Source organism: Ipomoea nil, unplaced genomic scaffold (assembly GCF_001879475.1).
Source record: "Ipomoea nil cultivar Tokyo-kokei standard unplaced genomic scaffold, Asagao_1.1 scaffold3069, whole genome shotgun sequence".
NCBI classification, from domain to species: Eukaryota; Viridiplantae; Streptophyta; class Magnoliopsida; order Solanales; family Convolvulaceae; genus Ipomoea; species Ipomoea nil.
In genome coordinates, this window is record NW_017619497.1 from 219,731 (window position 1) to 231,677 (window position 11,947).

Below are 11,947 nucleotides of genomic sequence, written 5' to 3' on the forward strand. Positions count from 1 at the left end.
GGTGTCAGCCGAGACATCTTGTCTCGACTGACAGCCCACATGGGGCAGTCAGCCGAGACGTCGTGTCTCGGCTGACGGGTCCACTTCGATGAGGACCGGTCCGTGTGCTCACCAGGGTGGATGAGCACGCGGCGGTGTCAACCGAGACAAGAGGTCTCGGCTGACAGCCCACATGGGGCAGTCAGCCGAGACGTCTTGTCTTGGCTGACGGGTCCGGTGAAGACCGGTCCGCGTGCTCACCAGGGTGGGTGAGCACGCGGCGGTGTCAGCCGAGACCGGTCCGCGTGCTCACCAGGGTGGGTGAGCACGCGGCGGAGTCAGCCGAGACAAGAGGTCTCGGCTGACAGCCCCATGTGGGGTGTCAGCCGAGACGTCTTGTCTCGGCTGACGGGTCCCGTGAGGACCGGTCCGCGTGCTCACCAGGGTGGGTGAGCACGTGGCGGAGTCAGCCGAGACGTCTTGTCTCGGCTGACGGGTCCCGTGAGGACCGGTCCGCGTGCTCACCAGGGTGGGTGAGCACGCAGCGGTCTCAGCCGAGACATCTTGTCTCGGTACACTGCCCCAAGAGGGGCAGTGCTGACAGCTAGCATGTGGGCTGTCAGGCAAGACATGATGTCTCGTTGACAGCCCCACATTTGTCCTTATATGGCAATGTGGATTGTGGAGTTCTCATCCGGAGTGAGTTGCTCAGCCCAAAAGGTGTTAATGAGAACTTCGTGGTTATAAATAAGGGGAACTCTTGCATGTAATTAGCTTACTATGATTAGAATATACAAACGTGTATATTGTTGTCCATTTTACCGTTCAAAATTGTAATGCACAAATACGGTTTTAAGAAGATGTGGGAAAGATTTTTAACTTTTTGGAGAAACAAAAAGAAAAAGTAAGCGTATTATATACTATGTATATATGTATATGTTGTAAATTTACGTATGTATATATAGTATTACGTTAATGTGTATATTTTTATTTGTAAAAATATTTTTCTATACAGAATTCTTGTGTGAAGGGCACTAATTTATTTTTTTTGGTTGATTTGCAGATATAAATCATGCGGAGTTTGTGTTTTTGATTAACTTTCAATTAATTCTCGCGATTAGCAAACAACTTTCAATTAATTCTCGCGACATATTTTTATTCTTAATGAAAATATGTTGTGGATTTTAATTGAAAAGTTGATACTATCTGCGCTGGGCTTATTGATTGGGTTGAACACTCCTCTCTCCCACAGCCATCATTCTACTTGGAGGTTGTAGGATATCCCTGAGGCAGTGCGTATAACACCATGATAGGCTCAGCATTTATTAAAATATATGTATTAATATATATATATATATATATATATATATATATATATATATATATATATATATATATATATATATATATATATATATATATATATATATATATATATTAAAAAATATATATTTTAATAAATATATATTTTATCTTCATGGTTACAAGAGGCAGTGGGTCTTCTTGGCTCGGAGTAGCAGAAAGACTGATCCTACAGACTTTGTGTTTCTTCCCGTGAAGATTGTTGCTGCCTAAAAGGATCGTAAAAGACAGAGATGTGCATTTTATGCGATTTTTGCCAACAGCAACAAAATTGATGTTAGAATTGGAGTTGTTGTTCGTATGATTAGAATATATGTTATAAATTTGTAATAGAGTCAGTAGTATTCAAAAAAAGCTGCGTTGTAAGACGTTGGAAATAAATTTTTAGTTTTGTTAAGGTGTTGTTCGCGTTTTTAAATTATAATATCATATTTGATATAATAGATTGCATTTAATGTATAGATTATTGTTACGAAAATGTTTTTAAAAAAAAAAAATCGAAATTTTATATTAGAACACAAATGATATCAACAGTAACGAAATATGAACCTTTTTTTTTTTTTTGTTTTAATTATAGGTGATAGTAAATATTATTGAGGACTCATATCCGGCGTTACTAAAAATACAACATTTTACTACGGAAATCACAATGAAAGGAACAAATATTTAAATCATTACATTAATTGAACTTTCAAAACGCAAAATCATGTCATCGACGTCGATAATCGGTGGATTTCGCCGTATTCATTCTCCAATAGATGATAATTGACGGACCACGGATAAATTTTCTCGACGTTACAGGAGATAGCAATTGTTAGCATTAGTATAACGTGTTGCGCGACATTGAAGAATACCACACGGTCACATCCGTCAAACTGAAAATGATCGTATATTTGCTCCCATTGTTCGTCATAAAATATTAATGTGTAGTCGAAATAGAGTTCTAGTTTCCTATGTCCAACCTTGAAAATTAAAGGTTCATCGACTTCGATGGAGTCGCGGAGAAATTCACTCAATTGTTCACGCTATATATAAGTAAGAGGAGTTTCGTAAGAAATGACATGTATTTAATGAAAAGTTGAATGATTAAATAGTCCTTACCGCGAATAGCATACCGAAATTGTGATATAAAGATCTACATCTCTCCAGTTGTATAAAATCAAATGTTGGTTCAATCGCAGACCTTGCTGGCACAGTGATGTACGCTATAATATATAACTGAATTAGTATGTACGAAGTCAAATATACAGTTAACCTTATACAGTGTAAATGTATTGTTACCTGGATCAAATTGTCGGGTATTTCTCATGTCACCAAATTGATTAAATTCTCTCTTTGGACTGTAAGAGTCTACGCTAAAAAAATAACATTCGAAAATGAAGAATCCGGTATGTCGAAATAGGACAATGTCTTCGGGATATAACTCATTTTCGATCTTGAATTCACTAATTCCCGTTGTAAATTGCATATCTTCGACACAAACTTCTATCCATGCGCTATGATGCCACAGTATTGCTTTTGTCGTCAGATGTTGCATCAGATGGCGGTGCATACAATTTGGAATTTTCTGTTTTGCAAGTGTATATAGAATATCAATTGTAGAGTTCTTTTGAATTTATGGTGTTAATGAAAATAGATAGGTAAATAATTACCATGTTAAGGTCTTCGGTAACCAGAATAGTGAACCATGTCGTAGCGTATTCACTCACATCTGGCATATACAGGAGATCGTTGCATGCTAGTAACGGAATGAGAAAACACAAATGAATGATATACACACTAAGAAAAAATACAAATTGTGGTTAAACTTACATGGTGGGAAACAAATTTGTCGAAGACATTGAAATATGACTAGAGCATATCGTTTGGCATCTTCTATATTTGTGTAATTCCTTGATTCGGGCACGGGTATACCTAACATCAGTAGATATCGCTGCCAACCCCGAGTGGGATAAGATACAAATGTATCGGTGGGTCTTCGATCTACCCTTGCAAACATTACTTTTCTTCCGTGGATGGTCTTTGCCTGATATAACAGTCGATGACAAAGTAGCGTAGTGAGACTTGGAATTATTTCGAAATCATCGAATAGATCCATTGTTTAACATATAGTAGCAAGAAGGGGAGGTATATATAATATGCAGGGTTGTGGGGTTCCTAGATGTCCGGACAAATGTATCTATATCAAAAACATGTGAACCGGGGTACAAGTGGACAGTTTTGAATATAACTATTGACTTCTGCAAATTATTATAAGGTACAAATTTGAGCAAATAAAACTAAAATTATTAATTGAAAAAATCATTTATTATATTTAAAACATCATAATATTATATTTAAAAAATAAAAAATAGAACAATAATAGGCAACGACCAGAAGGCCGTTGCCCATTATCATCACCCTACGCCTTGGCGGGCGCGTGTTACACGCGCCCACCATGTATGCTGAAGGGTGAGACGCTCTAGCGCGTCTCACCCTTCTTTTATCCTTATTTTTTTTTTTGTTTTTAAATTCTGACAAAATATATATTATATAATAAGACTACAACTAGTCCAGCTCTATAAATTGAGTTGTGTAGCAAAGCAAATGTCCATGATAAACTCAGGAAGCTCCCAATATATTCTAGCTATGAGAAACAAGAAAAAGAAACGGTAAGTAGAATAAATAAATTTTTATGTATGTTTGTTTAAGTAGAAAATATATGTAGTCCATAATAGTAAATGTTTAATGTTAATTAATTGTCACTTTTTTTTTTTTTTTTTTGAATGTAATGAATTTGTATTTTCAATCGTTCAGGATCAAATCATGCAGCTCTCAGACAGTTGTTAGTCAAAGTCATCCGATTAAGTCTCGCGATTAACCAACGTCATACGATTAAATCTCGCGACATATTTTTTTAAAAAAAATATGTTGTTGAAATTTAATTGAAAATGATATATTTTTATTATATATATCGGGGTTGTGCTGGCCAAGTATTCAAGTGTAATATCGCTCACTGCCACCCCAACCCGAACTTGGTTTATTTCTATAACAGTGCCAATGTGCGGTGCATTTAATGCAAGTCACCGATATTGGAAACTGCAGTTGTTGTTCGTATGACTATCTATATATTTAAAATTCTGTAATAGAGTTAGTAGTATCTACATATAGATACATAGATATCTATATGTATATGGATACGTTAAAATGTTGTATTAATATGTTGTGGAATTTAATTGAATGCAAAAAAAATTTATCTTCTTTGTTATTGACTTCTATCGACTTCTATTTGTGAATGTATTATTATTCCTTTTTTATTACTTGTAATATTATGTTAGATAGAGGCATATTAATCCCCAAAAATAAAAAATAAACAAAAAAAAATCCAAGGGGCCTATTTTGAAAGTTTCGGGACTTCACTCTCAGTTTGCAGTCAAACTGAGAGTGAAGTCCCTACCGTTGATTGACGTGACATGTCACGTCAGTCTATGCTGACGTGCCATGTCACCACCGCCCATGCACGAGCCATTTCTGGCTGACGCGTCAGGCTACCTACTGACGCGTCAGTCAGAAATATGGTGTGTAGAAAGCTTAAAAAAAAAAATAATACATCCTATAAATAGAAGATCTTTATGTAAAACCACCATGCCTTGAAAAATTATTGTGCAAGTTAATTTCTCCAAAGTACCATACACGAAAATTGGCACTTTGCTGAATTTATATATTACTTTTTTTCTTTTGAAAAAAAATGAGTGAAAATTATTTACATCCCGGTCCAATCGATCCAAGTCTGTTAACATTTCAAAAGCTCCATCGATCAGAGTCTGTGTGGGCCTACGAAGATTTTGACGCGTTATTATCATGTGTGCATTATGCTCATAATGCTTTTAGAAGCCTCCGTGTGACCGATCGTGTAGAGGAATTGTTACGCCGGGCAGGATTTTTAGCACTTACACGATTAGGTTGTGATTTGAAAATTGATCATCATTTGATCACGGCATTGGTTGAACGGTGGAGGCCCGAAGTACATGCATTTCACTTGCCGTTCGGTGAGGTAACCATTACTCTCCAAGATGTAGAAGTTTTGCTCGGGTTAAAAATTGACGGTAGGCCGTTGATTGGACAAATTGATAAAAATAAAGAAGAACGTTTATTGCAAATTCAGAACTTTTTAGGATTTACTCCAAGAAATGGTGCGTATACCAAATCATCTTTAAATATTACTGTGTTAAATGAACACGTGAATACTATTAATATCGACTATGCCAATGATGAAGAACTGGAACAGTACGTGCGTGGCATAATTTTATTATTTCTGGGTGGATTACTGTTTCCAGAAACGAGTCGAAATAGTATTAAATTATGTCTGTTGGATTGTATTGAGGATTTTACAATGTCTGGTCAATATAGCTGGGGTTCGGGTGTGCTAGCATACTTATACAGATGTCTTTGTCGGGCTGCAAATTTTGACCAATCTGTTATTGGAGGATGTCTACTTTTGGTTCAATTATGGGCATGGGAGCGCTTGCCTTGCACTCGACCCGCTAGAGTACTCCCATTAAATGATTTGTCCAGACCTTATGGTGCCCGGTAATTTTTATCTACATTATGACATTGTTTAACCGTAAATGCACAATGTTTTGTAACGCATGGATATTTTGAATGTAGATGGCATTGTCCGCACACATGGGAATCTACCTCTAATCACACGTATGCAGCATATCGTGATGAACTAGATAGATGTCAAGTGGATAACGTGAGTATAGTATATTCGTTAGCCGGGCACACCCTTTTAACATTTTGTTTTTTCAAATTATTACTTAATATTAATAATAAAAAAAAAAATATTACGCCGGTCTCCGGCCATGGAGACGTCTCCATGTCCGGAGACGTCTCCACCTTCTTCGTCTCCGGCTGGAGACGAAGCAAAGATATCTTTGTCTCCGGCCATAGAGACGGAGAACCTCTTCGTCTCTGGTCGGAGACGAAGAAGGTTCCTTCGTCTCCGGCCAGAGACGAAGTTAGCTTCTTCGTCTCCGGCCATGGAGACGAAGATAACCTCTTCGTCTCTGGCCGGAGACGAAGGAACCTTCTTCGTCTCCATGGCCGGAGACGAAGGGGTTATCTTCGTCTCCATGGCCGGAGATATGGAGACGAAGTTAGCTTCTTCGTCTCCGGCCATGGAGACGAAGATAACCCCTTCGTCTCCGGCCATGGAGACGAAGAAGGTTCCTTCGTCTCCGGCCAAGGAGACGAAGATAACCCCTTCGTCTCCGGCCATGGAGACGAAGAAGGTTCCTTCGTCTCCGGCCAGAGACGAAGAGGTTATCTTCGTCTCTATGGCCGGAAACGAAGAAGCTAACTTCGTCTCCGGCCGAGACAATTTTTTTTTAAAATTATTATTTTAAAATTTAATTATTTTAAATTTAATTATTTTATATTATGGGTGAGATATAATTTAATTTAGAAATAGCTTCAAATTTAAAATTGCAGTTTGTGTGGGCGCCATACAACGTTGATGCGTTGCCAATTTTTTGTCGGGAAGGGCGAGATGTTTGGACTGCACGTGTTCCGTTACTGTTTTTTATGTCATAGAGTGGCACTATCCGGACCGAGTTTGTCGGCAATTTGGTGGTTACCAAGACATTCCAACACACGTGGAGTATGACCCCGAACAACACAGATTAGATGGTCGTACTAGGAATGAACAATGGGATGTTCGCCATCACGTATATGTTGCTATGTGGGAAGACCGAGCACAGTACGTAATTCATATGCCACCACATGAACCACTTGGCCCATATGTAAGCCAGGCTTATGTGCATTGGTTCTACCGAGTTGGTCGACGAGTTATCGGTAATCCCCAACATCGTCACTCCGAGGGGTACATGCAGACGGCGCCATCATACATTGAAACGGTAATAATGTTTTATATGAATTACAACTTTAAAATGTTACATTTTCAAACTTTTTCGAATAGTACAAAATTTAAATACTTCCGGAAATATGTAAAATAATTCGAAAAATAAGTTTGTAAAATTTGGAAGAATTTCCAAAAATATTTAAAATAATTCGAAAAATATTATACGAAAAAACGAAGAATTTTCGGAAATATGTCAAACATTTCGAATAATACATATTAAAAAAATTGATCAATTCGCGAAATTATTTAAAGACCTGTAATAATTGCACTATTGTTTTTGTTAACAATTTATAAATTGTATAGGTAGAAGCGTTACGACATATTAACATCCACGGGGAACTTGCAGTCGAACATGGAGAAAGCAACAGTCGTACCAATGCAATGCAACAAATTGCAAGACACGAACTTGTTCGGCTAAATTATGGTTATGTTATGGATTTTCCTAGGGACAATGACAATTTTCTTTATGTTCCCACCGATCAAGTGCGCCCTCCGGATCGGCGGCACGATGATAATCGCCGGGGTCATCGTGCCCAAGGCGGTCGACGCTGCCGCCGTGTTCCCCAGTTGGATCTTAATGATGACGTACATTTTGAAGGAGACGATGATGAAACCGACGGCCGAAGTCCTAATTTTGAGGAGCAGGGATTTCATACTGCATATGATATGGGCGATATCACTCAATTAGATCTCAACCAATCAACAATGGCCAGTGCATCATTCATGACCCCACAAGCGTGTGCGGACCAAACAAATTCGTATGCGATTGGGTCGTCATCGCAAGCCCCTCCGGTGCATGACGGACGACGAATTCGAAGCGCTTCGCATCTCCGGCCTAATAGTCGTTTGAACATGCAATTCAGAATTATTATGACGAAGATGCTACAATAAATACATCTCAAGTGGTGAACAATACCCAAGAACAGCAACAGACCAGAATTCAAGTACACTACCAACGTCGTCGTCCAGCGCGTAATATCAGACGACCACCTTGTGGCACATAATCAATGTGTAAATACTTTTTCTACTACTAGTTGTAATGTATTATTGAATTTCTAATTTAATATTGCACTTATCAATATCTATATTTGACTAAATTAGTATAAGTTTTTTTTTACACCTTATTTAAAAATTGCCCCCTTCAATTGGGGGCCAACTAAATAAAGGCCCCATAAAAAAATGCGTAAATAAAGGCCGGGCTGTCACAATTGGTGTGACAGTCCGGCCCTGTTGCTTGCTGTCAGTGTACAACTGACAGCCAGCGACGTGAGTAATCACGTTGCTGTCAGTTGTACACTGACAGCAAGCAAGGTGACTAGTCCGAATGACTAGTCACTTTTTTTTTTTTTCTTTTGAGTTAATGAATTTTTTTTTTTTTGGGGTGCCAATTTTTAGTATTTAAACATAACAACGAAAAACACTAATGTGAGCTCATATCGTACATTAATATTACACATTAATCCCTTTGCAATCGTGGACATCGTCTAATATCGTGGTTTGCTGAACGACAAACACTACAACGCTTTCCCCTCAAATCCATTTCGTTCGGAATTCTTGTGCTCGCGCGACGACCTGGTCGACCAGCAGCAGGTCGAACTGTTGGGGGCAACGTCGTAAAAGATGGGACTGGCCAATAATTTTCAGACAATAAAGGCATGATGGTTCCTTCATAAGTTAGGAGATACTTAGCAAGAGAATATTTATCCGGAACCATAGCATCGGGGACTCTACCAACGTAATGACACGCCGCATGTGCATGAATGCATGGCAGTCCGTCCACAGACCACTAGCCACAGTTACAAACCTGTTCGTTGATGTTAATCGCCACGAAGTTCGGTCTCCCGTACCTATTTATATCACCTTCAATCGCAACCGAATAAATACCGTCAAGGTCGTCATGGCGTTTTACAATGGCGCGGTACTTGTGGCTTTCCCTTTTCAACATTTCATCAAGAATATTACGTGGCCATTGCAACCCCCCTTGTTGCATTACCATTCCAGCTGTACGCCTCTCGGCGAACATTAAAGCAGCTTTTTCGTACGTTAGCTTCACTATAGCCGAGACGGGCAGAAGACGACAACGCTTTAGGCTGTTGTTGAAAGATTCCGAGCTGTTGGTCGTCATCAATCCATGTCTAAATCCCCCATCGTGACTTAGGGCCCAAAACCGGGCAGGGATTGCCATCAAGTAATTATATGCCGCCTCATCAGTTGCCCGAATTATACTCATTACCGCCTCAAACCCCCGAACATCCATAGCACAACCGGCCTGCCAAAACAGATTTTTTAATTCCTTGTTCTTAAACTTGGTCATCAAATTTGACCACAAATGTCGGAGGCAGTATCGACGCTGGACCCGCGGCTCGGCCAGTTCAGGTACTTCCCGAAATGCATGGTCGATGCCACCATGCCTATCCGAGATAATACAAATGTGTTCCAAATCGCCAAAAACATTTTCAGCCAGCAATCTCAGGAACCAACTCCAACTATCTCCTGTTTCAGCGTCAACAATTGAGTATGCAACTGGATGTATTTCTTTGTTGGCATTTATAGCTACTGCTAATAGAAGGTGTCCTTTGTACTTTCCGTACAAATGCGTCCCATCGACCGTAAGTACGGGTAAACAGTGTTTAAACCCTTCAATTGCCGGTTTGAATGTCCAAAACACATACTTAAATCGAAACTCATTCGGGACTCCCGTTTCCGTGTACACAGTATCAACAACGAAATCTGGATTTGTTTGCTGTATGGCCATTAACGTCTGTGGCAATATGTTGTAGGACTCATCCCACTTTCCATACAGCGTCTCCAACTCGATGACCTTTGCGTACCAAGCCTTCTTGTAATCAACCCGAATACCCCATTTTGCCTTGACATCTTCGATGACGTATTTAATTTTGTATCGCGGATCATCTGCAATTTTTTGCAAAATTAGTTCCGCAATCACTTTACTGGTAAGGTTGTAGTCATCTCCGCCCTCCTTATAGTCTACACGGCATCCGTGGATATTATGAAACTTTTTAACTTTCCATGCATCGGAATCTTGGATCTGCGCAGCACTAATAATCCACGCACACTGTTGGGGATATAAACAGGTAGCCTTCTAATATTTGCTCTTCTTGGTCGCCGTTTTAAACTGCGTATGTTGGTCAAGATTGTGTTGTGTCACCATATTCTTTAACTGTCGGTAGCTGTCGAACACCATTCCAACTCCAATGGACGAACTAGCAGTTTGAAAAGCATTCTCGTATGATGTATAATCATTGTACCAATCCGGATCATGTGTTGGCGGACGAGCACCCCTATCATGTATGGACGTGTTGGCAGACGATTCAACCTCTTCAACGGGCTCATAATCAGGGTCGTCATCATCATCGGAAGGAAACAAACATTCATCCCCACTTGTGTTTGTTTCTTCGTCTAAAATGGCATTATTCGCGTCACAAATAAGATGATCCATTGGTACTATCTGTATGTGCTCTGCTTGCGTGCTTTGTCGTGATCGACCAACACTACGCCTTCGTGTTTCACATGTTCTAATGGGCGTGCGGTCAACGCTAGTACCCCTTGAACAATGTTCATGTTCAATGTTGAATGGAAAGGCAGTGGAAGTTTCACAAAAACCACTAGCGCCCCAAACGTTGACATAACCCCCAAAAAATATGACCATGTCTCATTATCGGTTATTGGAAATGGATAAACTACATCACCCAGAGATTGATTTGGCTGAAATTTTCCCCATAACAATATAGCACCAACATTGTCTCCAATTTGAAAACAATTCTTAATCTCGGCGACTAACTGTTCGAATGAACATGTTGCAGAGACGAACACGGCATTTTGAGGAGCAATGTTGAAATCCACATCATCTCTATGCCCATCATGTTCGGAATGACGACATATCAACACAACCACCTGGTTACCTATAGAAAATAAAATCTCATACATGATAAAATTATAATTACAATAAAAAATAATTTCATATACAGAAGTGAAATTCATGCCTGCCATTATCCTTAACGTAATTCCTGCAAAAAAAAATACATATCAGATATAACTATGATAAAAAACGCGTTACAAACTAACAAAAATAAACTTTAAAAAATAAAAAATGCTAAAATACACTAACCTTTAATTAACTCCGGTTCCACAGTGCCAACTTTTACAGAGCACTTTGTAAAAGCCACACTTCAAAAAACTCAACACACTGCGCGGTTAAAAACAATACATGAATCAACCCACATGGGTTGTCATAATGAGATAACATCTCATTATGACACCCACATGGGCTTGAGCTGCCATCGAAATGACAGCCCAAAGGGGCTGTCATCTCGGCGCCAGCCCATACGGGACTGTCAGCCGGGCTGACATCGCACATGGGCTGTCAGCCGTGAGATGACAACGCATGGGTTGTCATCTCAGGGCTGACAGCCCATGTAAATTTAATTAGGATAGAATTTAAATTTTTTTGGATGCATTACACATCTTGGACTATAAATTGTTCCCTTTGTATTCCTGAATTTCAACAAGATATTTAATCATGTTGAATTTCATGCTGTATTTTTCTAAATTTCGGAGTTGTAAATTTCTATTTTTTTATTGGAAATTTCTCAAAATATTTGAAATTTTATCACACCCTGATACAACGGTGGATAATGTTGAATGTCATGCAATTAAATCTCGCGAATGCCTATAAACCCGAGA

The 11,947-nt window shown here is 39.2% G+C and overlaps 1 protein-coding gene across 1 annotated transcript; it reads right to left on the reverse strand.

Moving 5' to 3' along the window:
* Nucleotides 1-9,029: 9,029 nt before the first annotated feature.
* Nucleotides 9,030-10,703, reverse strand: LOC109164720. Its single transcript, XM_019313267.1, has 2 exons — nucleotides 10,413-10,703; nucleotides 9,030-10,319 (listed from the first exon to the last, which is right to left on the reverse strand). The coding sequence occupies exons 1-2, from the start codon at nucleotides 10,701-10,703 to the stop codon at nucleotides 9,030-9,032; spliced, it is 1,581 nt and encodes a 526-aa protein (XP_019168812.1).
* Nucleotides 10,704-11,947: the final 1,244 nt, after the last annotated feature.

Excerpts from the sequence above, each read along its gene's own strand:
- LOC109164720 (XM_019313267.1), bottom strand. The coding sequence starts at position 10,703 with ATGGATCATCTTATTTGTGACGCGAATAATGCCATTTTAGACGAAGAA. Across the intron at positions 10,320-10,412 it reads ACCGACAGTTAAAGAATATG|TGTGCGTGGATTATTAGTGC; the intron begins GTGACACAACAC and ends TATCCCCAACAG.